We start from the raw sequence: 25,983 nt of genomic DNA, 5'->3' as shown, positions 1-25,983 counted from the left end.
CTCAGCAGGAGCGTTTGCAATGAGATAAACGCTGCGTGGTGTCTGTCTGGTACACTTCCCACAGTTCATAGTCATCTACGCGAGGAAATAAATTCTCCCAAAATAAAGGCCGGGCAAGTATTGATGGCAGGGTGGAGGGCCGTGATGCTGGTGGCAGTAAATACATTTAGGATCCTGGGAAGAATTCATTCCCGGAACACAACCATAATTTACTAGAGGTTTAATAGTTGGCAAGTCCCCAGGCTGCTTTGCGGGGAATTTATTTTGCCATGATGTAGTCCTTCTGGGAGGAAAGAGAGAAACAGACTCGGGACAGCCTGGGAAGAGGGCTTCTGCCACCTGGAGTTCCTGGGACTGACCCTGTCCTGGTTCCTGAAGGAATTTCTCAGGCTTCTCTGGCCTCGGGCACTGCCCTCTGACACACGTGCACACACTGGCGCCTGCCGATGGGGCTCAGCGTGTGGTGTAACGTCTGTGTTGCTGGTTAGAGAGCCCCTCCAGCCCAGGCCAGGGCGGGCGGATGCCTCCACCCCCTGGGCCGGCCGTGTCCATTACTGCGTTTCCCTTCATTGCAGGGTGGCAGCCTGTGGGTACTGGGAGCCCCGAAGTCTTGCTGCTTTGCTCGTGGGTGGAGGCCCTCCTGGGAAGGTCACCCCGGCAGGCTCCGCTGCTCAGCCCTGGTTTCTCCCAGCAGGTTGCCCCCCGGGGCGAACCTCATGGAGCGGATCCAGGCCATCGCCCAGAACGTCTCGGACATTGCTGTGAAGGTGGACCAGATCCTGCACCACAGCCTGCTCCTGCACAGCAAGGGTGGGCCGGGGGCACCCTCCAACCCCAGGGCCAGTGTACGGACTGGACACCCGGGGTGGGGCCCTGACTTCTCCCACAGCGGGGTGGCTCAAGGTTCAGCCATCCCGACCTGGTGTGAGGGTGCTAAGGACAGCAGCTGAGGTTTCTAGAGACTCAGGTGGCCCCTTCCATTCCCCTTGATGTGGGAGCAGCAGTCTGGGGCTACAGACCCAACCACTGCCCCCTGAAAAACGTGAAGGTACATTTGAGTGGGTGCATGAGGTCTGCCTGTCCAGGCAGCTGGTCCACAGCCATTTAAGCTACCTCCTCACTGGGCCTGAACCCCCTAAGGAGGGTGGGATGGTGGCAGAGGAGGGCAGCCCAGGCCTGGGCACCTCCTAGCAGGTGGCCCTTCAGATGAGAAAACAGGCTAAAGGCCTTTGAGCTCCAGCTCCAGCCCGACCCTTCCTCCCCAGGCCCTCCACTCCTCACACCTCTCTCTACCGGGCTCTGCCCCGGACCCAGGCCCTAAGCAATGTGACCTTCTGTCCCCAGTGTCTGAAGGCCGGCGGGACCAGTGTGAGGCGCCCAGTGACCCCAAGTTCCCTGACTGCTCAGGGAAGGTGGAGGTGAGGCCTGGGGCTGAGGCTGGGGGTGCGGGTGACCAGGAGAGGGGGCTCCTCCACGGGGGCTGTGCCCCAGGCTAACTCTGGGATTCCGCTGCTGGCAGGGCTGGCAGCTAGCTAGGGCCTCTGTGCCCAGGCCCCTGACCCTGGCACTGGCTGGCAGAGGCCAACCTCAGGGAAACTGCTCCTCTGCGTGGCCATCTGCCTGGCCCTCCAGCCCACATTCCCAGGCAGATGCTCATTTCAGTGCTTTTTATAACACACGAGCTGTTAAGTATTCGTGTGCCAGCGCCTGATTCCCAACAAATTCAGACAAGGAGTCTCCTTCCTCACCCCTGGTGGTTTAACCGGCTGGACCGAGAGCCCCTCAGGCCCCACCTCCCAGGACCTGTGGCTGCAGGTCCATCGGGGGCCAGTGTGTGGCCATAAAAGGCAGCTCCTCGCTGGTCCTGGACTCCCCAAGGGGGTCGGGCGGCGGCCCTGCGGACCCTTCCCTTCCTCGGCAGCAACGCGGGATCTCTGTGGGTGGTCCTGCCCTCGCCCCAGCCCTTGCCTCCTCTGAGGCTGCACCTGACCTTGGCCTCAGGCGACTCCAGCCAGGCCCTGAGCTGTCACCTCCCTCTGTGACCTGACCTGGCTTTATGTTCCCTGCCCTCCTCTCTCTGAGCCTGGAGGACAGTGGTCCAGTCTGGCCTTCCCTGAGGCTCTCAGTGGCCAGGACAGGGTCTCTTATTTCCTGTTTCTATCCCTTGCTGCATCTCTAGAGTGAGCCCCAGAAGCCCCGTCTGGGGGACCTCGGGTTCCCCAGGGTCATGCAAGCAGGGGAACCTTGGAGGGTGAGGGCTGGCTGGCACCGGCCCCCTGGCCCAGGCCTCCCTCTTTGCAGTGGATGCGTGCCCGCTGGACCTCTGACCCCTGCTACGCCTTCTTCGGGGTGGACGGCACAGAGTGCTCCTTCCTCATCTACCTCAGTGAGGTCGAGTGGTTCTGTCCCCCGCTGCCCTGGAGGAACCAGACGGCCACCCAGATGGCCCCCAAACCCCTCCCCAAAGTCCAGGTAGGCCTGAGAGGCGGGTGGGTCCGTGGGGGGGGGGTCACCTGGCCTCCCCAGGCTGGACACCCCTCTGCCCCTGGGACAGTGAGGCCAGCCGGCCCTGCCTGGTGGGTGGGCAGGCCCCAGCTTGCCTGCTGGACGGGAAGCCGTCCTGACAGTGCCCTTTCCGCCTTCTGGGGATGCTGCAGATCTGGGCCTACCTGAGGGGCGGCTGGGGCCCTGGAGGCGCTCCCTTAATGGACGAGAGTAACAGTAACAATAGCTGTTACATCTTGCGGGCTTCCTGTGTGCCAGATACTTTGTTTGTACTTGAACTTCCCAGCAGTCCTTATGTAATCATGTTTAGCAGATGATGGATGGGAGGTCTGTTGAGTTGAGCTAGTTCAAGGTGCAGTTACTCTGGCTCCACTGGAAGGCAGCCCAGCCTCCCTGAGCCCCTGCCCTGACCACTACCCTCCCTGCCTTCTGGCAGCACTTGGGATCCCTCGGGACTGTCACAGCTGAGCACCTCCTGGAGGGCTCGGGACAGGCCAACTTGGCTGGGGAGGGAGAGCAGGGATCCCCACTGTGGGGGCCGGTGGGCCTCTTAGAAAGGGCAAGGGAAGCTAGAGCGGGCCCCAGCCTCACAGGGAGGGTGCCAGCCCCTGTCCTCGGGGCAGCAGCTGCAGGTCTGAGGGTTAGAGAACCGAGGACTGGACTCTCCTCCAGGCAGTTTTCCGGAGCAACCTGTCCCACCTCCTGGAGCTGATGGGCAGCGGGAAGGAGTCTCTAATCTTCATGAAGAAACGGACCCGGCGGCTCATGGCCCAGTGGGCACTGGCTGCCCAGCGCCTGGAGCGGAAGCTGGGGGGCATCCAGAGGGACCAGAAACAGGTACATCACCCTCTCTGTGTGTTCAGGGAGCTGAGCTCAGAGAGTTTAGGAAGTGAGCACAGGGCCGCAGGCTTCCAAGTGGACACTGGGTCTGCCCTCAAAAGAGTTTTATAGAATTTATTTGAATTTGAGCCAGAAGGGGGAGGGGAGGCAAAGTCAGGTTGGAGGTATGTAGTGGCCCTGGGCTCTCACCCTCACCCCTTAAAGGTCCTGCATTCTGTAGACATCTAGTTCTTATTGAGCAGAATGTCATGGCCTTTCTCTGGAAGGTTGGGAAGAATGTAGCCTGTTCTGGGAGGGTTCATTGGTCCGTCCATCCATCATCCATCCATCCATCCATCTATCCATTATCCACCCATCCATCCATCATCCATCCACCCATCCATCCATCCATCCATCCATCCATCCATCCATCCATCCATTATCCATCCATCCATCATCCATCCATCCATCCATCATCCATCCACCCATCCATCCATCCATCCATCATCCATCCATCCATCCATCATCCATCCATCCATCCATCCATCCATCCATCCATCATCCATCCATCATCCATCCATCCATCCATCATCCATCCATCCATCCATCCATCCATCCATCCATCCATCTATCCATTATCCACCCATCCATCCATCCATCATCCATCCATCCACCCATTATCCATCCATCCATCCATCCATCCATCCATGATCCATCCATCCATCCATCATCCATCCATCATCCATCCATCCATCCATCCATCCATCATCCATCCATCCATCCATCCATCCATCCATCCATCCATCCATCTATCCATTATCCACCCATCCATCCATCCATCATCCATCCATCCACCCATTATCCATCCATCCATCCATCCATCCATCCATGATCCATCCATCCATCCATCCATCCATCCATCCATCATCCATCCATCCATCCATCATCCATCCATCATCCATCCATCCATCCATCCATCATCCATCCATCCATCATCCATCCATCCATCCATCCATCCATCCATCCATCATCCATCCATCCATCCATCCATCATCCATCCATCCATCCATCATCCGTCCATCCATCCATCCATCCATCATCCGTCCATCCATCCATCCATCCGTCCATCCATCCGTCCATCCATCCATCCATCCATCCATCATCCATCCATCCACGCATTATCCATCCATCTAGTAAATACTTACCTGACTCTCCCATCACCTGTCTGTTTCTTTCAGAGTCCCTCTCATTTCATGAAATTCTCTGTTGTCTGTGTTCACTGTTGTCTCCTCTTCCATCTGAAACGTAAGCGCCATGAGGACAGGATGTGACTGTCTTGTCCAGTCCCTAGTGCGGTCACTTGGACTCTTGGTTCCCCCTCTGTGCCAGAAAGCATCTGCCCAGGCCCAGCTTGGAGACAGCGTTTGCTGCTGGCCAGGTCTCCCTGGGGTGGCAGGGCTGAGTGCTGAGGGCTGAGTGCTCCTCCGTGCTGACCCCTGTGTCCCCCCCCACAGATCCTTGTCCACATTGGCTTCCTGACAGAGGAGTCTGGAGACGTGTTCAGCCCCAGGGTGCTGAAGGGCGGGCCTCTGGGGGAGATGGTGCAGTGGGCAGATATCCTGGCGGCTCTTTACGTCCTGGGCCACGGCCTGCGGATCACAGTGTCCCTGAAGGAGCTGCAGAGGTGAGTGCCAGGGGAGGGGGGGGCTCCTGCTCCACGTGCTCAATCTGCCACCCAGCCCTCCTCCCCCATGGGAACACCTGGTCACGTTTGAGATGCACCAAGGAAGCATATCCACACCTTGCTGTTCACAGCATTGATTCTCCAGTCAAGTCCTCCATCTCTGGGCTGGCTGGCTCCCTGGTGTTTGTGGGCAAGGCTGACAAATAACTGGCTTGTGGAATGTCATAGAAGTGGGGTCCCCCCTCTGCCTGCCATCCTGGTGGCCTGAGAGCAGCTTCGCCGTTTCTCTCCTGGAACTGGGCTCTTTCCTGGGCCTGTCTCGGGGCTGGCGGCCAGTAAGGCTGGAGGGTGGTGAGCTGGGCTGCTGGCGCTCGCCCCTTCCCCAACGCTTGCCTCCCTGGGTCCCTCTGCTGCTGCTGGGGGCAGGACACTGGCGATTAGCGAGGGTGGGGTTGTGTGTGCCTGAGCCAGTGGGATTAGGTTTATTTCTAACTACTAGGTCTGTGCGATGCAGAATACATATGATTTTTTCTTTTATTTGTTAATGTTTATAATTTGATACATACAAAGAAATCTGTAACACAGGAAGCAGGAGAACAGGTGACGTCCCATGACCGCACCGCGCGGCCTAAGAGTGAGGGAATAACCAGGACGCCTGCTCGCCTGGGGGCGCCTCTCTCCCCCTTCCCTCCGCCTCCGCCTGGGGGAAACCGGACCTTGGACTTTGTGTTTGCCTGTAACATACTCATGCACCCATGAGTAGCATTCAGTTTAGCTGTGTCGTGGTTTGGTGCTGAGCTCTTGAGCTTTGTAAAAATGGCACCTACTGTACGTCCCCGCTGAGACTTGCTTTTCTTACCCGTGATCATATCCCCAAGATTCGCCCGTGTTGCTGCGTGTAGCTCCCTTTCACGCATCTGCGCCGCCACCCGGTATCCCCGTGGGTGACTCTGCTGTAACTATGTGCTAGTTTTTTCTGCCCGTGGACGCTGTGTCCTGGTTTCACAAGTTACTCGGGTGATCCTCTGGCGGACGTTCTTGCGCGTGTTACCTGGGGTACCCGAGTCAGGGTTTCGCTTGGGTATAAACGCAGGTGAACATTTGTCGGGCGTGTGAAAATTCAGCCTCACCCGGTAAGGCCATCGTTTCCCTAAGAGTTTGCACTAATTCAGGCCCACCACGCGTGGGTTCCCCGTGGGCCCCAGTCTCGCCCGCGGTCAGCCTTAGGAGGCCCCCGATGGAGGCCCTGGCAGCCAGTGAGGCTGAGCACTGTGTGCTGGTGGAGTTGCAGGACCTCTTTTTATATCATGGGTATAAATCCTGTGCGAGTTAAATGCGTTTAAAAGCCTTCTGACTTGTGGATTGTCTTGGTCATCTCTTTATGGTGTTGTTGTTTTCTTTGTTTTTTTGTTTTGTTTTGGTTTGGAGGAACAGATGGCCTTAATTTTCACGCCACCGGAGTTCTCCCTCTTTTTCTGTATGGTCAGGGATTTGGTGCTCGGTGGACTTCTGCTCCCCCTTTCCTTGGCGTTTAGAGGACTGTGTTCTAACTTTGCCCCAGGGCCTAACTGAGGAAGGCCCCGAGTCGCTGGCCTGTGAAACGACTTTTCTTCATCAGCCCATTAAGATAACTCGGGTGGTTTTCAAGCTGAAATGTGATTTGTGTCCGGAGCCCACCCGCCATCCTGATGGTCTGTCAGTTCTAGGTTTCTCTCTCTTTCTGATCAGCGTTTTGTCCTGGCCACAAGGTGGATGCTCTGGGGGAGGGGGTGCTGATGGGGACAGAGCCGGTCACTTCGGTAGAACTCGTGACCTCAGTCAGAGGGAGGTGCCAGGACCAAACAGCCAGATCGAGCCGGGCCAGAGGAGGCTGAGACTGGGCTGCGCTCTGAGGCCCTAAATGACCTGGTGACATGAAGGTTTTCATTCCCGTGGCTTGAAATTCACACCCCTGGAGTCACTGGTCTCCCGTGCTCTTCACATGTGAGGGTGGCGACAGGGACTGAGGGGGCTGCACTGTTGCGGCAGCTTTGGGAAGCACAGTCCCAGGTTCTGGGGGGACAAAGTGCCACCTTGAAATAGCACCTCCCCCCTCTGGCTGAATGTCACCTGGGCTGGAAGGACCTGGGCAGGGAGCTGTGCCCCGCAGCCTGGCTCCCCAGGGCCGGGAGAGGGAACCCGCCCGTCGCTCACTCTGGCTCTCACCCCGGTGGCCGCTCGGAGCCAGGCTCGCCCACTCGCCGCCCGCCCGCCAGTGGCACCGCTGCTCACTGCGCCGAGCGGGGAGGCCGCGCTGCGGGCGGGCGCTGCGGGGCCGCTGGCGCCTGCGAACCTCGGGCAGAGGCATCTTCCCCTGGCCTCACGCTTCCTGCGGGGAGGTCAAGTGGGGTGAGCGTGAGGAAGCCAAAGAAGCCGTGGGCAGCTGTGGGTGGCACAGCCAGGGGCTGTGGGCAGCCGTGGGCCAGGCTGCCATTGCCCATCCCGGGGCCAGAGCAGCGAACACGGTCCCGCTGCGCTCGGGAGCCCCCGAAAGTGAGGCCCTGGTGAAAGTCCCAAGACCCGAAATACCCCCTGCTGCCATTTCTTTCACGACACACGGGCACCCACGGGCACGCACACATGCACATGCATGCACACCTGTGCACAACCACACATGCATTCACACATGTATGTGCATGTACATGCTGTGCCTGCCCCATGCATGTACACACAGGCACATCCATGCACAGCTCTACATACATAAAAACACCCCCCGTGTGTGACACGCACCACACTGCACTTGTGTGCACGCAGCACCCCCCACGAGGATCTGTGTCTTCCTGCCAGCGCCTCACTTCCTGCCAGGCTTGTGTGGATCAGAAATTCCCAGAAGCCGGGGCTCCGGGGGAGGCCATCCCATCTCTGGCCTGCAGCTTGTTAGATGGGCAGGCGCGGGGCTGGGCCCAGGTGCTGCCCCTGGTCCTCTGTGAGGTGTAGGAACAAACGAACGCTTTGCTCAGACAGGGCAGGACTGTGTGAACAGCTCAGCTGCCTCGGGAACAGCCTCAGGAAGGTGCTTTCACAATGTGTTATCAGATACCATTTTAAAACAACTAAAGTAACAAAAAGGAAAAAAATGAAAGAAAACCACCTTCCCTGGAGGACTTTAAACAGCTATGTCTACAAAATTAACAGCATCAGCTGTGGTTGGAGCACGTGTTAGGTGGGGATGCTGAGCCCAGCTGCCGCAGAGCCGCCTTGCAAAAACACCCACGTTTGGTCCCCACTCTCGGTGTCTCTGATTTAATTGGTTTGGGGTGGGACCCAAGTATCCAGTTTCCAAAGCTCCCTGGGTGATCTAATGAGCAGGGAGGGTTGAGACTGGAGAAGTCCAGGCTGTGGCTTCTCTCAGCACCCCTCCCCCACATACTCGTCCGGTGGGGGGATAGCTGTGGGGCTGGGACACTGGAGAATGTGTGAACTAGTCCCCATGGCTTATTCAAAGAGCTGGTAGCTCAGTTGGTTAGAGCATCGTCCTGATATGCCAAGGCTTCGGGTTCAGTCCCTGGTCAGGGCACATACAAGAACCAACAGTAGGGCACAATTAAATAGGGCAAAAAATCAATGTTTCTCTCTCTCCCCCCCTTAAAAAAACACCAAAAAACCAAAAGAGCCGTTCTCCATGTCCCCAGTGCAGGTCCTGAGGGACAGGCCTGGGGCCTGGGGTAGGGATTCAGGGCCCTAGAAGATGTGTAGAAAGAGTGTGCAGATTCCTCCCCAGCCCGCATGTGCACACCCCAAAGCATTCAGGATCCCCTTGTTTGTAGGGGTGGGGCCACCCCTGGGAGGTGCCCGGATAATGGGCCTCTCAAGCCCCTCCCAGGGCATCAGGCAGGCACCTGCTGACCTGGCGTGTGCTTTGTGCCACACCCTCCTCGGGTGTCCTTTTGTCCTGTGACAGGTGTAGGCCGGGGCTGGGGGCTCCTCAGCCTGATTCTTTGCCAGGGCCAGCCCTTTCCTCGCGGTGGAGGTTCCAGTGCAGATGTGTGTGCGTTTGCGACGGTTGCTGGAACCGAGTACCACCGGCTGGTGGCTCAGACAATAGCGTTTACTGTCTCACGGTTCTGGAGGTGAAGTCCGGGATCAAGGTGCCGACAGGGTCGGTTCCTTCCGAGGCGGTGCGGGGGCTCTGTCTCAGGCCCCCCCCCGCTCTGGGGGTGTGCTGGTGGCCTTTGGGGTTCATTCTGTAGAAGCGTCACCCGATCTCTGCCTTCCTCTTCACATGGCCTCTCCCTGTGTGTGTGCCTGTGTCCAAACTCCCTTTTTTAATTTCTCACCTGAGCATATTTTTTCCACGGCTTTACAGAGAGAGGAAGGGAGAGGGAGGGAGAGAGAAACATCAATGATGAGAGTCGTTGATCCGCTGCCTCCTGCACGCCCCCCACCGAGGATCGAGCCCACAACCCGAGCATGTGCCCTGACCGGGAATCGAACTGGGATCCTAGGTTGACGCTCAACCGGTGACCCATGCCTGTGGACTCCTCTTTTTTAAAATTAAAAAAAAATTTTTTATGGATTTCAGAGAGAGGAAGGGAGAGGGAGAGAGAGAAAAGCATGGATGTGAGAGTGAACCATAGATTGGCCGCCTCCTGTGCACCCCCTACTGGGGATCAAGCCCGAAACCCAGGCATGTGCCTTAACCCGGAATCGAACTGGTGACCTCCTGGCACGTGGGTTGATGCCCAATCAACTGAGCCACACCGGCTGGGCAAATTCCCTCTTCTTATAAGGACTCCCATCGTGTTGCGTGAGGCCCACCCTAGTGACCTCATGCCAACATGTCGACCTCTGTAAAGACCTATCCCCAAATAAGGTCACATTCTGGGGTACAGGTTTAGGACTCCAACATACGGATTTGAGGGGGGAACACTGCAGCCCGCAGCGAGATGGTGACCGTTTGACCCGGAAAGGGGCTGTGGGCTGCCCTCGCGCTTCGGCGTTTAATCAGCCGCGCCGGAGGGATGTCGGGGCCAGTGCAGACTCCGCGCGGCTCTGCCACCGCAGGGGCTTCGGGCTGGGAGAGGTGAGGCCAGAGCCCTCTCTGGTGCTCGAGGTGGGAGGAGGGGCGACGCCAGGGCCCCCAGCTGCTGCACCCCAGGCCGCCCTCACGACGCCCCATCCACAGCGGGCACGTTAAGCCTTTCTTTGGGTCCCGCCGCCCGGAGTTGGCTCTGCCCATCCACGTTGTTTGCATAATTACCAGCATCATTAATGGTCCTCGGCGCGAGGGGAGATGACTGAGCTCTTCCTCCATCCATGAGTGAAATTGGGTTGGGTAGAAAATTAGTTGACTTAACTGGCAAATGATGGAAGCTGGAGAGGAGCGTGTTTAATTTTTTTGTTTTAGATTTTTTTTTCCGCTTTAAATCTTTACCCAAGTGTATTTTTTCCATTGCTTGTCAGAGAGAGTGGAAGGGGGGAGAGAGAGAAACATCGATGTGAGAGAGACATCGGTGGGTTGCCTCCCGAATGCGCCCTGATCGATTCGTGCCCTTGGCCGGACTCCAACCCGGGACCCTTCAGTCCGAGGGCCGATGCTCTAGCCACTGAGCACACCGGCCCGGGCTGGAGAGGACACTGTTTAAGTGAGGGGACAAGGAGCGGAACCTCTCGGCTGTCCAGCACGCAGCCCTGGTGGAAATCGGCGTCCTGGCTTTTTCCTGGTTCAATGTTTGAGGGCGATACCGGCGAGGGTCCCTAGAGAACGACCGAGGCAGGGACCCCATCCTGCTGAGCCCGGCTCGCCCACGCTGCATCGGCTAAACCCTCCGAGGAGCCCGCGAGGCCGGGCCTCGGGGTTGGCACCCACTCGGATCCCACCGGGACCGGCCTGCACAGGCCTGGCCCGGGCTGAAGCAAGCTCAGAGCGCCCACTGCGCGACGGGGCGGCCACCCCCTGAGCGCGGGAGGAGGGAGAAGCGCCGCGGAAGGAAGACCTTGAATTTGGGTTCAGACAGCATTGAATTAGAGGTGCCCCTGTGGAGGCAGCTGGGGGACGGGCCCGGGGCTCAGGATGGAGACAGCACCTGGGCAGCCGATGGCACCTGAGCTCAGGCGTCCATGACGTTGCCCAGTGATAGGAAAAATGGCTCGTGAGCAAAACCTAAAGAAACTGCATCATTTCAAGGCCTCGTTAGTGACCCCACGCCCTTCCCCAAGCAGCTCATTCAAGGCCCAGCTAACTCCCTGGCTGCCGGCTTTATTTGTGTCCCCTCTGCTGTTGTCGAAGAGGCAGTGCTCTGCCGTAGTGATGGGCCCTGGGAGAGCCGGGCAGGGCCACTGTGCTGGGCTGGGCCCCGGATGGCAGAGGGACAGCAGCCTGCGCTGTAATGAGCCGGACGGGGAAGCTTTAGCACCCGGAGCCAGGGATCTCGGAGCATTTTGTAACAAGTCTTTTTAATTAGGTCCTTCCCACAGAGAAGGGGGGGATCGTTTGTTCCAGGCTTTGAGCTCTACCTGGAGAGGTTATTTCCAGCCTCGGACCAAAGGCACGGGGAGAAATAAAGCTGGAGGATGTTTAGCCGAGAAGGGACCGTAGAAAGCCGCCCGGGCACCGCACGTGGGAGTGGAGGCGGCACCAGGACATTGTGTGTCTGTGTAAGGCCGCCAGCAAGTCCGCGCCCGAGCTCCTGCCCAGGAATGCTTTTCCCGGTGCCAGGGCTCCCCTCCCACCCGAGTGCTCCCAGCACGCGTCCCCGAGGGGCTCCCCGGGGGTCTCATGGCTGCCTTCCAGCTCGGCTTCTGGACTAAGAAACCAGGGGGCATGGGAATAGGGGGAGATGGGCGGCTGCTGTGGGACCCCCAGAGAAGGGGGTTTTCCATAGGGGCTGACACCACTCCCCCCTGCGCAGGGATCGGGACAGACTTTCTGAGGGAGTGGTCTAGGCCTGGTCATCCCCTGCGGGGGGTGCGGGTGGGGCGTCGGCATAGCCAGCAGGGGGTCCTGCGAAAAGGAGCTTCAGTGGCAGCTGTGGCCGTGTCCTTCAGGCTCCAGCGAGATGACCCTCAGGCTCTGGCACCAGAGGCAGTTCTGTCCCAGATAAAAATGCTCATGTGAATGTCTGGCAGACAGATGCTCCTGGGGGGGCAGGGCCGGGCATCTCCGGGGCGAGGTGCCAGTCAGCAGAGCAGAATTATACTTCTGAGGCGGACGGCTGTGTGTGTGTGTGTTCAGGATGCTCCAGCTCCAAACAAGCGGGGCGATGGCTTCTTCGGAACATTAAAGGTGCCCCTCTGGGTGGACACAGTCCTGCAGGGAGCACGTTTGTGGGAATTAGCAAGAGGTGCCCCTTCCTCCTGGCGGGTGGCCGGGCTGGATCTCAGCCCCACCTGCCCCTCTGTGCGGTGAAGAGCCCGCACCCCTGTGCGCAGCCCCCCCGTTCACGTCCCGGGGTTGGCCAGTGCTCCTGTGCCAGCCCGGCTCCACGGTGCCCCCTCGCCCCCGTGTTCATCCCGGGCTGGGTGGGTTCCAGGTCCTCGGGACACGGGGCTGGCCGCGGAGGCGGTCTGTGCGGCCTGTGGGGCCTGTGGGCTCCGGCCCTGAGGGCCCTTCTCTCAGTCACTTAGGGGTGCCGCCGGGCCGGGGGAGCTGCCCACTCACCGTGCCGCTGACCTTCGACCTCATCTACACCGACTACCACGGGCTGCAGCAGATGAAGCAGCACATGGGCCTGTCCTTCAGGAAGTACCGGTGAGGGGCAGCGGGTGGCAGGCCCCCCATGCCCTGCCCACGCCTGGCTGCCAGCTGGCCGGCTGGGAGCGTGCCTGGACAGTGCCTGCGCCCAGGTTCTGCTGCGGAGAGAAGGCCTCCCTGTCTCCTGTCCTCTGCCCCCCCCCCCCAAGGAGCTCTGCCTCCTGGCCAACCCGGGGGGCACTGATGGCCCCCACTGCCTGGCAGGCTGCAGGGGGGGCGTGGGGGGGCAGAGAGGAGTTGCAGGGAGCGGGGAAGGGAAGGGCACAGTGGGCTGCGGCTGTGAGGGGGCTCAGCACTGCCCCCTGGAGGAAGGCCATGCCGCTGCTCTGGTCTCTGCAGACAGTGGGCCGCGGATTTAATTTAGCGCCGGGAGCCGGCTATTCATTACATTTGCTCCAGTCTCAATGACTGTCCCACATGATTTTTATTAGGAAAAAGAAGTGACAGGCAGCGTTATTGCTTTTATTATTAATGTGTGTTCTCCACACACCCGGTGCCTCCCCCCTGTCCCTTCTCCGGGGGAATAGTGCCGACCTCAGCAGTCTGGACAAGTCTGGACAAGTCTGGGTCCCCTGGAGGGAGGCCGGTGAGGGAGCTCCTTGTGGGGCTTCTGAGTGTCAGGTGCCCGCTCCCGGGGGTGCAATAGATGGAGGGCCTGCGAGCTGTCAGGTCCACCTGAAGTGGCCAGACTCGCAGAGGGGACCTGGAGGCACTGCCTGCCCAAAGGGGTGCCCACAGCAGTGGCTGTTCCCAGGGCCCTGCCCTTGTGCATCTCAGCTGGGGTAGGCCAGGCACATCCTGGGGGTGGGGGCTCCTGGGCAGAGGAACTATGGACTCGAGCGACTGCTCCTCCCTGGAAAGTATAAATTGTACAGGGGATCCCTGGGGCAGCGGGGAGGGACCTCACCCTCGGGGGAGCCATAATAACTGACAATTTCTGAGTTAGTGGCCCATGGTTTGGGTGTGTCCACACAGCCCCAAGGTAGTTGGGCTGTTTATCCCCACTTGATAGACGGGGAAGCTACCCAGAGAGGTTAAGGTGCCTGCCTGTGGTCACACAGCGAGGTGGCGTCTGGCCCACGCTCTGACCTCACACTGTACTAACCTGACCAGCCCCTGGCCAGTCACAGCACCCATGGCTGGGGCAACCCCAGCCCAGGGACATCCTGCTGACTGGTTCCTGGTCCCCCGGGCAGGTGCCGCATCCGGGTCATCGACACCTTCGGGACAGAACCTGCGTACAACCACGAGGAATACGCCACGCTGCATGGCTACCGCACCAACTGGGGCTACTGGAACCTCAACCCCAAGCAGTTCATGACCATGTTCCGTGAGTGTCCCGGCTGCAGGGCGTGGGCGTGGGCAGGGGCGGGGGTGGTACAGATGGGGTCTCTCATGGTTCCCAGGGGTGGCATCGGAGGAGGCAGGCTCTCAGCCTCCCTCTCTTCCCTTCCCCCAGTGTGCGGGGTGGGACATGGAGGCCTTGGCCTCCTCCAGGAAAGCCTCGCTCCCCCTCCAGCAAACGTGTGAGCCAGAAAGGACGCCCCTGCCGGTGCCTGGGGAGCAGGGAGCATGGAGGGGCAGCCTGGTGGAGCTCCCAGCCTGGCTTTGGAGAGCTGCGGTGCCTTTTCCAACACCCACAGGGCCTGGCCTTTGCCCTGCAGGGCCTTCCAGAGAGGGAGGCCACAGGTGGACTGGGCGGTGAAGGGACAGGCAGGCAGGCTTTCCTACTCGAAGGGAGCAGATGCAGTGAAACAGACATGGAAAGAACTGGAAGGTTCTGGAAATGCAAGAGCTCGGACATTGGGCATGGTGGGGACCAAGGCCAGGGCTAGAGGCTGGGGCCCCTGTGTGTGGAAATCCTCCGATCTGGGCTTCAGGCAACCGACGCAGTTAGAGCTGAGCTGAGCCGTTTTGAGTGAGACTGAAATACAGACATTCAGAGTTTCCCTCTTAAACGCAGCGCGCTGAAACGGAATTAACCTTCTCTGGACAGCTCAGGGCCAGGCCTCTGCCTCCCTGGCGTGGGGCCTGCCCCCTGGGGCTGCCAAGGTGAGGGAGCTGTGTCCCTGGCTCAGCCGCCCCTCCTGCCGCGGTTAGAAGCCCTGCTCTTGCCCCTTGTTGGGAGGCCATCAGCTGTCACTTTGAATTGGCGTCAGTGTGTCTGCCTCCAGCAGCAGCTCCCTCGTCTAATTTGCGGCTCTTTGAAGGCGCTGGGTCAGGAAGCCAGATAAGCACCCTCACCGGGGCTGCATCTAAATGAAGAGCAAACCCGGCTCTGAGCAGGGTCCTGAGGAACTTGCTAGAAGGAGAGCCGCTGATCTTTACTCTGCCTGTCCAATGAATACGTCTCTTCTGGGTGCTTCTGGTCTTCTTTTGACTTGCTCTCCGGTTCTAGGCTTTGTTGTTAGATGTGGTTTCTGGGTACATAGGTCATGGCTCGATTGGATCCCAGAAGGCTGGGAAGGCAGGAATGCTCCTTGCAGCCCAGATAGGGAAACTGAGGCCCAGAGAGGTAGAGCGTCGCAGCTGCGGTCACACTGCTCTGTAGGGACCAGACTCCTCTCCCAGGGGCCATGGCAAGGCTGCATGAGGCTTCTCCAAGAGAAGAGCGACTGTCCTAACAGGTCATGTGGCGACATTGGGCTCCCAGGAGAGTGACTGGAGGGGGGTGGGCCCCAAGGAACAGATTTCTGGAGGGAAAGGAAGTGGTGGTGCTCCAGCTGCAGAAATAGCGTATGTGATGGCAGAGAGGAAAACCACAGAGTTGAGAGCCCTGGGTAGTTTCCTCCCTTAGAGGGAAGCAATGAGCTTCGAGGCTGGTAAGAGGGAGGGGGAGGCCCTGGGAGCAGAGGGGTGGGGGCTTCTAGCAGAGGTTCCTGAGTTTACGTTGGATACTGTAATTCAAGGTTCACTGTAGGTTCTTGAGCTAGGAAGTGTCATGGAGAAAAGGGTTTTTGAGGCTTATTAGTTATTCTGGCCAACTGCCAAAGACCACAGGGGCAGTGGTAGAGGAGGGGGAGGCAGGAGGTAGGTTAAGAGGCTTCTGTCATAATCTACATCGAGAAAACGAGGACTTGTCCTGGGGTGGAGCCCTGCACATGTGGAGGTCCAAACCTGGCAAACTCCTACGCATCCTCCAAAACCCCAAGTCAAATCTTTCTTCGTTGCCATCACTTTCACCGATCTTCTCATCTCCTATTCCAGGCACAATGTTTTTATAACTCTTAAATACACCTAATTCTGTGAAAGCATATATTGAATTACATGAGAGTTATTTGCTAATACACTTATTTCCGCCAATAGATTATGAATCACTGAAAAAGGAGCCACTGGCTAATTTATCTTTATTTCCCTAAGCCTAGAGAGGTCCTCAGAAAATGTTAATTGGTTGAATAAGTTAAAGAAAGAAAAAACAAAAACCAGAGAGGCTTGTGGGTTTTAAGGATATGCCAAGTGGAGGAAGGAACTCACAAGCAGACCTCCTTCCCCATCTAGCCCGTCGGTTTCCCAGTGAGCTGACCGGGAGGCTGGCTGCCTCTCCCTGCCTTACCCTGGCTCGGTCTTACCCTTGGGCAGCCTTACCCCTGCCCTGCCCCAGGAGCTCTCTGCTTAATGGTCCCTGTTATTTTAATTGGTTGCAGTACTTCGGGTCCTGTGCCCACTCGTTCAGCTGATTGTGTCCCAAACCCGGCCCTTCTGGTGGAGCTGGAGGAGTGAGGGATTCTTCAGCTCTAAGAATAGAGAGGAAACAGCAATCAGGAAAGAGGCCTGGATGGCAGCCCCAGCCGGGGCCAGAGGAGGGGGAGAGGCTGGGCCCTGGGCAGGCAAATGGGGTCCGGAGGGTCCGGTCCACCCTCCTGGGGCCTCTCTCCGCCTGGGCAGAGCCTCCTGAGACGGGGGAGCTGCGGGTGCCCTGACCATCACAGAAATAGCTCCAGGCCTCCGGGGCGCCTCCTTGTATCTCTGAAGCTCTAGAGAAGAGATCTGTTGTCGTGTGACCGGCACCCCCCCACCCCCACCCTACTGTGGTCGGATTGTCAGTCCCAAGGAGCGTGGGCTCTGGGCACTTCGACAGGAAACCATCACCTCTTTTCAGATGCAACAAGTATTGATTACGGCTCTTTGTGGGTGTCGGGGTGGGGTTAGAAATACTACATGAAATCTACACGTTTGATTAAAGTATACGTCCCAGTTTCGGAAGTGCCCGAATGGGGAAAACATGCGTCTGAACTGAAGGAATTGGGTGTTTGGAGTCAGGGCTGCTCTGGGAAGGCTGTGTGGCTGCCGCCAACCTACTCGCCACGGCCTCCGCCTCCTGGAAGGTAGAAGAGACTTAATGGGCTGCAAGAAATACTCTACTCAAGGTCCTCTACGCGGGAGGGAGGGACCCCAGGACCTGCGAATGATGGCGCTGTGCCCACATGGCCACCGCTGGCACGGCAGGCGCTAGTCAGGGCAGCACTCAGCCCGGCCGGGAAATTGGATCAGGAGCTAGAACCAGTGTCCTGCCCTGGGGCGCTGGGCTCCGGGGACACAGAAGCCAGAGCTCACTCCTCTCTCTAGAGACCGGACCACATGACCACAGAGGACGGGCTGAGAAGCGAGGGCCCCAGAGGAGGCTCCAGGAAGAGAGGGGGGGCCTGTGAGTGGGGCCCTGAAGGCTGAGTAGGGTTTTCTCACCCCAGACAGGGGAGGTGGGCACCCCAGGCGGAGGGACCAGCAGGGGCAGGTGACGGCAGGTGTGAAGGGGAGATGTGTCCACATCCGTGAACCAGCGGGCTCGGTGCTCCCAGGTGCCCGGGACACAGAAGTAAACAAAACAGAGCTCCAGTCCTCCTGGGGCTTATATTCTGACAATAATACATAAACAAATAAATATACAGGGTGTCCCCCCCCAAATGTATACGCACTTTGAATTATAAAGTCAGTGTTTGTTAACATACAGCTCATTTTCAAAGTGTAAAAGAACCTACAGAAATGAATAATTTTTTGTCAATGCCTGTTTTCAAACTGATGACAGTTCTGGTCTAGGCCCTGCTGATAATGCGAAGCGATGGAATCACAAACGTCAGGAATCATTTCATTCGATATTTGCGTGCCCTCAATTCGTCGGCTGTTGCCAGTTTTGTACCGTGAACTCTATATTTTATGTATCCCCATAAAAAAGTCTAGGGTCACTTTAGGATAAATTTTCTTTGTTCAGAACTTAGTCTGGCTTCACCCATTATTTCAAATTAATTGAACCTGAAAAGGAGTGGAAATTAAGCGAGTTATCAGCTGTTAAGGTGTGTATATGTTTTTCTGGGACACCCTGTATAATACACTGTCTGGTCAGCAGCCATGACGAAAAATACGGGTAAGGGACAGAGAGCGATGGGGCCAGCAAAGACCTCTCATCCGGGCCGCGTGAGCAGAGGGCTGCCGCGGGGGAGCTGGCAGGGCCCAGGTGGGGCGGGTGAGATGCTATAGACGGTCGGGGGGACGCGGGCTTCTGGGCGCTGCGGGGTTTTGTGCAGAGCGGGGACCCGATCGCCTCTGAATCTGAAAGGCTCTCTCAGGAGAAAGGACGATGCCGAGAGAACCATGGAAATGGGGGGCAGCGGCCACAGTGGTCCGGTCCAGGGTGGCCGCGATGGAGGTGACGGGAGGGATCCCCCCGGGCTAGCAGGCTCCGCTGACGGGAGCACGTGGAGTGAGAGGAAGGGAGGAGCCTAAGCTTCAGGCCGGAGCAAACTGAGGAAAGGGGAGTGGGGAGAACAGGGCCCTGTCCAGGTCACTCGGGCCCTTGGCTGTGCCCGTCCTGTGCCTCAGTTTCCTTGTCTGAAAACAAGCCAACGGGACTAGGCACCCTCTTGGGTTTCCTTCCGCCCCGAGGCTTTGTGACCGTCTCTGGGAGAGGGAGAGGCCCAGGGCACGGATGGGAAATATGTCCCCTCTCCCCGCGAGACCCGTCCCCCCCCAGCCCCCTTCCCGTTCCTGCCGAACGGGGAGCCCTCCCGTGGGGCCGGCCGGGGGACCCGGGTGTGTCCTTGGCTGGCTGGTGACTCCCTCGGGGCCCGGGTCTGGCTGCAGCTCACACCCCGGACAACTCCTTCATGGGCTTCGCGTCCGAGGAGCTCAGCGAGACGGAGAAGCAGCTCATCAGAGGCGGCAAGGCCGGCAACATGGCCGTGGTGTACGGCAAGGAGGCGAGTATCTGGAAGGTGAGCGCCTCCCGGCCGGGAACTGCCACCTGCAGGGCCCTGCCCCACCTACGCCCCGCACTGCAGGGCGGCAGACGCCCCCACTCATGGGTCAGAAAGGAGGTCCCCCGCTGCCGTAGGAGATACCAGCCTGGGGGCGGGTAACTTGCCCCCTCCCTGCCCACACTCTGCCCCACACTCAAGTGTCCTTTATGGAGACTGTGACGTAACCGCCCCCCCCAGGATGGGTCAACAGACGCCGTAAGCCTGGCGAAGGGGGGTTAGGCTGGACTTGGGGGTTCCGTGGTTCAGGAGGCCGTGGAGACGGCAGGAGAGGACCAGGGATTGGAACCCTACTTTCAGGGGGGGTCCCAGGGAAGTGCTGCCCGTGGGGGAGGTTGCCTGCCCACCGGGTCACTGACCTGTTCTCTCTCCTCTGTTCTCTGCCCCCCTGGCAACGAGGCAGCTCCAGGTATGGCGACTGTTTGCTTTGTGCCCCCTCCTGCCCCCACCCCCTTGTTCTGTCTCCCCATGTGCTCGCTGGGGTCCGTGGCTCCTGTGGATGGACTGAGGTGGCGGGAGGGTGGTGCGGCCGCCTGGGCGTGGTTCGGGCCCGCTCCTAGGGCAGGCCACTGGCTGCGCGGGTGCAGGGGGTGCAGGGTCATCATGAAGACGCTGACCGTGGGAAACACGGGCTGAGCAGCACCTGTACCCGGTGTCGGGCCTGTTGTCACGGGGTCGTCTTATGTGACGGTCCTCACACTGTAGTGGTTGGGTTAGGGTCAGCGAGCAGGAGCTTGGACAAGACGGCATCTATTTTGCTCCCATTCACAAACTCAAGGTGTCAGGCCAGGGCCCGAGCGACCTCCCCACGTCTCCTCGCCTCGCTGACCCGCCAGTCCTGCCTCGTGGTTCAGGATGGCCACAAACACTTCAGCCACGCCACGTGCACCCAGCAGCGAGGGGGGGCCGAGGGGGCCACGTTTAGGGCGGGAGGGTGGAGGGGAGCCGGGATGAGGGGACCGAGGGTCGATGGGTAGATCCATGGGTGGGTAGAGGGAAGAACGAAGGATGGGTGGGTGAGCAATGGATAGACAGGCAGACGATCTGGCCTCCAGAGAGTTCCACACTTCCTCAGAGGTCCTTGGTGGTCGTCAGGGGTTCAGCGGAGGCCAAGCAGCCCCACCGGGATGCATTTAAATGTTGGCCCCGAAGGGTCCCTTTGGAAAGAACAGTTCTATGGATAAAAACAGTCCTGAAGCCTCTGGTCTAGTCCAACCTGGACAGCGCACAGGTGAGGAAACTGAGGGTCAGAGAGGAGAGGGGCTTCGCCCAGGGTCACACAGCTGGTTAACGGCTGACCCGAGACCGGCCCCACGCCTTCCGACCTCCAGACCAGGGCCCCCTCTCCTGCTGGCTCTGCCTTCCATGGTTGGGGCGAGGCTCCCACCTCCTCCTGCTCGCCTTCCAGGGGAAGGAGAAGTTCCTGAGCATCCTGAGCAAGTACATGGAGATTCACGGCACCGTGTACTACGAGAGCCAGCGGCCCCCCGAGGTCCCCGCCTTCGTGAAGAACCACGGCCTCTTGCCGCAGCCTGAGTTCCAGCAGCTGCTGCGCAGGGCAAAGGTGAGCCCGCCCCCCCCCCCGCCTCCCCCCAGCCTCCCGCCAGGACACCGGGGAGGTGGCCCTCCGTGCCTGCCCTTCCTGCCAGCACCACTGGTGGCCCTTCCACGTGTGGACAGGTGCAGTGCTCTGCTGTTCGTGTGTGTGTGTTGGGGGAAAGGGCCCCTTTGCACATTGAGCAACTTGGATACCTCCCATGGCCGCCCTGGGTGGACTCAGGCATCTGCTGAGCACCTGCCCGGAGTCAGCCCCGTGAGTGCTCCTGGCACAAGTCCGGTGCTGAGTTCATGTCTGTGGGATGTGGGATGAATGAGTCGAGTCCTTTGAGGTCAGCTGAGGTGAGGTCTGAAGCCTGAACTTGAGAGCCTCCCTTTTTCCCTCCCCGACTGAATCCTAGCAGGATAGAGCAGGAGAGGCCGTTGATATGACCTAACCAGTCTCATGTCACAAATGGGGAAACCGAGGCCTAGAGGGAGAAGCTGTGGCCGTGGCACCCAGCTGGGCTGGGCCGTCTCTCCTGCCCCCACCCCCCACGCCCACTGCCTCCTGTGGGTGAATGTCCCAACCCCACCTTGCCCCTGGCTTCCTGGGGCTGCTGTGTGGTCCTAGCCCTCCCTGACCACCCACCGACCATCGCCGCCTCGCCTCTTCAGCTCTTCATAGGGTTCGGCTTCCCCTACGAGGGCCCCGCGCCCCTGGAGGCCATCGCCAACGGCTGCGTCTTCCTGCAGTCCCGCTTCAGCCCGCCCCACAGCTCTCTCAACCACGAGTTCTTCCGAGGCAAGCCCACCTCCAGAGAGGTGAGTGGGCAGGACCCCCACCCCGGATCCGGAGGGCCTGGGATAGGGTCGCCGCAGGTCCTGGAAGAGGGAAACAGGCATGGAGCGAAGGGAGAGGTGGGACACATGGAGGGCGCCTCGCCTTAGCCCAGCCGCCTGGCCCGCACTGGGAGGAGTCGCCTGCGTCTGCCCCCAGGTGTTCTCCCAGCATCCCTACGCGGAGAAGTTCATCGGCAAGCCCCACGTGTGGACCGTGGACTACAACAACTCGGAGGAGTTTGAGGCGGCCATCCAGGCCATCATGAGGACCCAGGTGAGGCTCAGGGCCAGCTGGGACACCACCAGCCCGTGCTGTGGGCCTTCGCTGTAATTAGGAAAAGATGCCCTTCCTGGTGGACTCCTAGGCCTGGCTTGGCAGGTTTGGCCACGGATCCCCCTCACCAGCACGCGTGTGAAAGCTGTCCCCCAGCTCCGGGGTGGGGGCTCTTTCAGTCACCTCTCAGCCTCAGTGGGTTTGCCCACTGGCACCTGTCTGTCCAGGGGGAGGCCATTCAAGGTGAGAGGAGAGGGGGCCTCCGGCTGCCTCCACTCAGCCCCACATTCCTGGCAGGACCCGCGCCTGCCATTCGGTCGAGACCGGTCACTGTGCGCCCCTGTAATGAGAGCTAATGTGGGTACTTTCCAGGCGGGCGGCCGCCTCTGGCGGGAGATCTGTGGCAGGTGGGCCCTGCTGGCTGAGCACACTCCTCCTGCGGGGGCCTTTGAATCGCCATGTGACGTGGGTTTGTGTGGAGTAGACAGAGTGACATGTGGAGGCAGAGTCTCTTCGGGGTTTTTTATTTATAACCAGGGTTTGAAGCCTTGTCCCCAAGAGACGTCCCCCAGAGGCATCCTGGAACTGCCGGGGCCCGCGTGGGCGCCTGCGTGGGCCGGGTGGAGCCAGCTGTGCTGAGCTTAGGGCTGGAGGCTGCCCCCGCTGATGGGCTGTGATGTGGTAGCTGGATTCAGGATCTGGGGCCTTCTGGGGATGTGGAACCCCCCCCCTCCCTCAGCGCAGGTGAAGTTAGAACCAGGGACAAGGTTTGATGGCTGGGGTCTTGTCATCTGGTGGCCAGGACCAGCTTCAAGGACAGCGGCAGCTTCTGCTCCCTTGGGACCCTCCTAGCATGAGTGTTGGGGGTGTCCCGCTGACCAGAGGGCCCAGGACAGGCCTCCAGCCCTTCAAGGCGGGGTCGGTAGGAAGCACGCCCCACACGGCGAGGCCCTGACGTCTGACACCACCCGCCTCTGAGGAGGAGGAGAGGCCAGCAGGCTTGGGCGGCACTGTTGCCTTGAACTGCCTGGGCTGACCCTGCTGGGCTCCTGGAGCCGCGGCAGGGCCACAGCCGCATCGAGATGGATGCGCTGGGCTGGGTGCGGCCCCAGCACACACATGTTGGGCTGGGAGGTCGAAGGCTAAGACAGGCCTTCCTCTGAGTTCCCCATGGGCCACCCCGTGTCCTCACCCGGCTGACCGTTTCCTCCAAGGTGTCTGCCCCTGTGTCTGCCTGTCTCTCCCTCAGGTAGACCCCTACCTGCCCTACGAGTACACCTGTGAGGGGATGCTGGAGCGCATCCATGCCTACATCCAGCACCAGGTAGGCGGGCCCTCTCCTCTCCTCTCCTCCCCAGGGGTGGGCCCCACCCATACAGAGCAGGGTGGGCATCGCGGAGACAGGCCCTGGTCCCAGTCCGGCCTCTGTCGGCCAGTCCTGAGGCCCTGGGCGGGTTCCTGACCTCCAGGGCCTCCCTCCGTTCCTCCCCCATAAACCAGCTGGAGGCCTATCAGTATCTACCTGGTGGGGCTGCTGTGAGGAATAAATGAAATGATGCCTGGAAGGCCACCGGCATCGGGAAGCTCCCGACGGTGATGCGATTACGGTGATTGGTTTGCCTGGTCCCACGGTCAGCCAGTGGCTTCCTTCCCCTTCTCACACTGCTCTCCTCCCTGCAGGACTTCTGCGCAGCCCCAGGCCCCACCCCCCCCGGGGCCCAAGCCCCACAGAGCCCCTTCGTGCTGGCCCCCAATGCCACCCACCTCCAGTGGGCCCTGAACTCCAGCCTGGCCCCTGGGGCCTGGCCCCCGGCACGCTCCCTCCGGGCCTGGCTGGCGGCTGCGGGGAGGGCCTGCACCGACGCCTGCCTGGACCACGGGCTGGTCTGCGAGCCCTCCTTCTTTCCCTTCCTCAACAGCCAGGACGCCTTCCGGAAGTGAGTGAGCCCCCCGGCCCCCACTCCTCAGCTGGCCCAGCCAGGCCTCCTGTCGCCTCTCACTCCCAAACACCGGGCCCAGCCCTGCCAGCAGTGGGGGGTGGGGGATGCTTTCTGGTGAGTCAGGAAATATCAGAAGGGACCTGCCAGGCAGGTATCCACTCTCAGCAAAGCCTCAGCCCCAAACCACTGAGGGAAGGTCCCTGCCTTCCATCCCTCCCCCAGCATCTTCCCCAGGAGGCCCCACCCTCCTGGCCTCTCCCTTCTCCTCTCACACAGCAGGTGGGAGAAGGAGCTGCAGGCCCGGGTTTGTCCTGGAGCCTCCTAGAAAATTCCCCCAGTTTGGGCTGGGCTGGGCCGGGCCGGGCCAGCCAGGGTGGGGGAGCAGGCAGGACCTGGCTGGAGCAGCCTGGGCCCTGCCCGCTGTGTGACTGCTGCCCCTGGTGCCCCCCAAGGCTGCAGGTGCCCTGCGACAGCACCGAGTCGGAGATGAACCACCTGTACCCAGCCTTCGCCCAGCTGGGCCAGGAGTGCCTCCTGCAGAAGGAGCCCCTGCTCTTCAGCTGCGCTGGCTCCAGCGCCAAGTACCGCCGGCTCTGTCCCTGCCGGGACTTCCGCAAGGGCCAGGTGGCCTTGTGCCAGGATTGTCTGTGAGGGCGCCCGCCCGCTGGCCCTCCGTGCGCGGGAGGAGAGGGCACCAACAGGTCCCGAGCTCCAGCAACCCGCCCTCCCCTGACACCCAAGCTGGAGCTTCCTTCCTGGGCCAGGAAGCCAGCAGAACAGGCACCTGCCAGTTTGCGGGGAGGGCAGCTCCCCTCATCCTGGGGGCTCATGGCAACGGCGGGGCTGAGCAGCTGTGGGGTTGTCCGAGGGTCTGTCCGAGGGTCCCATTGGCCCAGGACCAGGTGGTCAGAGGCCCCTTGCTTTGTGCGAAGCCACACCTGGACCAGATGGAGAGAGGGTCCAATCCTTCCTGGGCCCAGGATGGGGCCTCTTACTGCACAAGATCGGGAGTAGGGGCGATGCCTGCTGGATGGCTCACTGCGGGGCCTGGGCAGGGAGGGGTCAGCTTTGTCTCTCTAGAGTTGTTAGGGGTGTGGCCAGGAGAGGCAGGGACTGGGGGAAGGCCAGGCTGAGGGACCCCATTCATGCTCCCTCTTAGCTGTGCCCCTCCCGTTTCCCACACTCGCCTCCCTGCTGCACTGGGCCCATGGATGGAGGCGCAGGGACCACCTGACCCATGGCTGAACTGTGTCTGTCTCCTGCTTGTTCAACTCTCTTCGCTTTGGACTTCTCCCGAACCCCATCCTGGCATGACTGCGATTCCAGACCATGGATTGTTCCCAAAGCCTCAGTTTCCCCACCCACATCCTAAGCCTCTGAGAACAGGCCCTGGATCCCTTCCCAGCATCTATTGTAGGCAAAGGCCTGGGGCGGAGCTTCTGCCCCACTGCACCCCTGGCCCGGTTCCTGGCTGCCCAGGCCCGCTAGCCCCCAGGTACCCCCACCCCATCGATGCTGCGTCCGTGTCCCTCCAGCTTCAAACCACCTCTGGATCCAACTGTGCACCCTTGTGGCATGCCTGCCCCGCCCCAGATGCCCCTTCCCGCCCCCACCCAGAGTCCCGCCTGAGTGAGGTCAGGCCCCCACAAACACTGCCACCCCGTCCTGTTCTATAACCCACTCCCTCCCTGGGCAACCCCAGCGCCCTCCTGGGCTGCCCCTCCACCCTTCCAGGGAGCCAGCCCCTGGGCCCTGAGAGTCAGGAGGAGGTAGCCCGCTCGGGGCTAAAGGCAGGATGCCTCTCACCCTCTCTGGCCGGGGCCACCCCTGCAGCCGCAAAAACTCAACAGTCACCAAGGACCTGACCTTCGAGGGAAAGCAATAGAGACTCTCTTTTCTCTCTCTTTTTTAAAGATTTATTTCTTGAAATAATAAATATTTTATTGGGATGTGAGGTGCAGAGAAGGAGCCGCGCTATTTTTCATCTTTTCTGGGATGCCCAGGGCTGGAGGAGCGAGGAGTTGTAAGCAGTCAGGTGGGAGCCGTGGGGGCAGGTACGTGGGGCCCCCAGGCCCCTGCTCCACTTTGTTAGGTGGTCCTGTGTCTGAGAAGCTCCACAACCAGGGGCTTCCTTTTAGCCAGAAGACAGGTGGCACTGTCTGGAGGCAGTTTTGATTGTCACACCTGGGAGGGGAGGAAGTGGCTTGCTGCTGGCCTCTCGTGGGAAGGCCCGGGATGCTGGTCAACCCCACAGCGCACAGGCTGGTCCCCACCCACACGGACCATCCGGCCCAGTGTCGGCAGTCAAGGTGGAGAAACTGTTCTGGGTCGAGGGTCTCAGGTGTTGGCGGCAGCGGTCACATGGTGCTGAGCTTGTTAAGCCCAGGTGGCTGGCCCCACCC

General features: G+C 60.1%; 1 protein-coding gene across 1 annotated transcript in view; it reads left to right on the top strand.

Annotated features, from left to right (window-relative positions):
• Positions 1-25,537, top strand: part of MGAT5B (alpha-1,6-mannosylglycoprotein 6-beta-N-acetylglucosaminyltransferase B) — a 38,203-nt gene extending 12,666 nt beyond the window's left edge. The window contains exons 4-17 of the mRNA XM_081161466.1: positions 695-810; positions 1,345-1,418; positions 2,302-2,472; positions 3,178-3,342; positions 4,839-5,008; positions 12,606-12,737; positions 13,937-14,070; positions 18,816-18,946; positions 20,397-20,552; positions 21,203-21,349; positions 21,525-21,641; positions 22,891-22,965; positions 23,322-23,578; positions 24,034-25,537. Coding sequence (XP_081017592.1) covers positions 695-810; positions 1,345-1,418; positions 2,302-2,472; positions 3,178-3,342; positions 4,839-5,008; positions 12,606-12,737; positions 13,937-14,070; positions 18,816-18,946; positions 20,397-20,552; positions 21,203-21,349; positions 21,525-21,641; positions 22,891-22,965; positions 23,322-23,578; positions 24,034-24,232 — 2,044 coding nt within the window. The 3' untranslated portion in view covers positions 24,233-25,537. The remainder of the gene's footprint in view (positions 1-694; positions 811-1,344; positions 1,419-2,301; positions 2,473-3,177; positions 3,343-4,838; positions 5,009-12,605; positions 12,738-13,936; positions 14,071-18,815; positions 18,947-20,396; positions 20,553-21,202; positions 21,350-21,524; positions 21,642-22,890; positions 22,966-23,321; positions 23,579-24,033) is intronic.
• The last annotated feature ends 446 nt before the right edge of the window (positions 25,538-25,983 follow it).

The sequence above is a fragment of the Miniopterus schreibersii genome (genome assembly GCF_964146895.1).
Source record: "Miniopterus schreibersii genome assembly, chromosome: 16".
NCBI classification, from domain to species: Eukaryota; Metazoa; Chordata; class Mammalia; order Chiroptera; family Miniopteridae; genus Miniopterus; species Miniopterus schreibersii.
The sequence above is the reverse complement of the archived record's forward strand: the minus strand, read 5'-3'. Positions and strand labels throughout refer to the sequence as shown.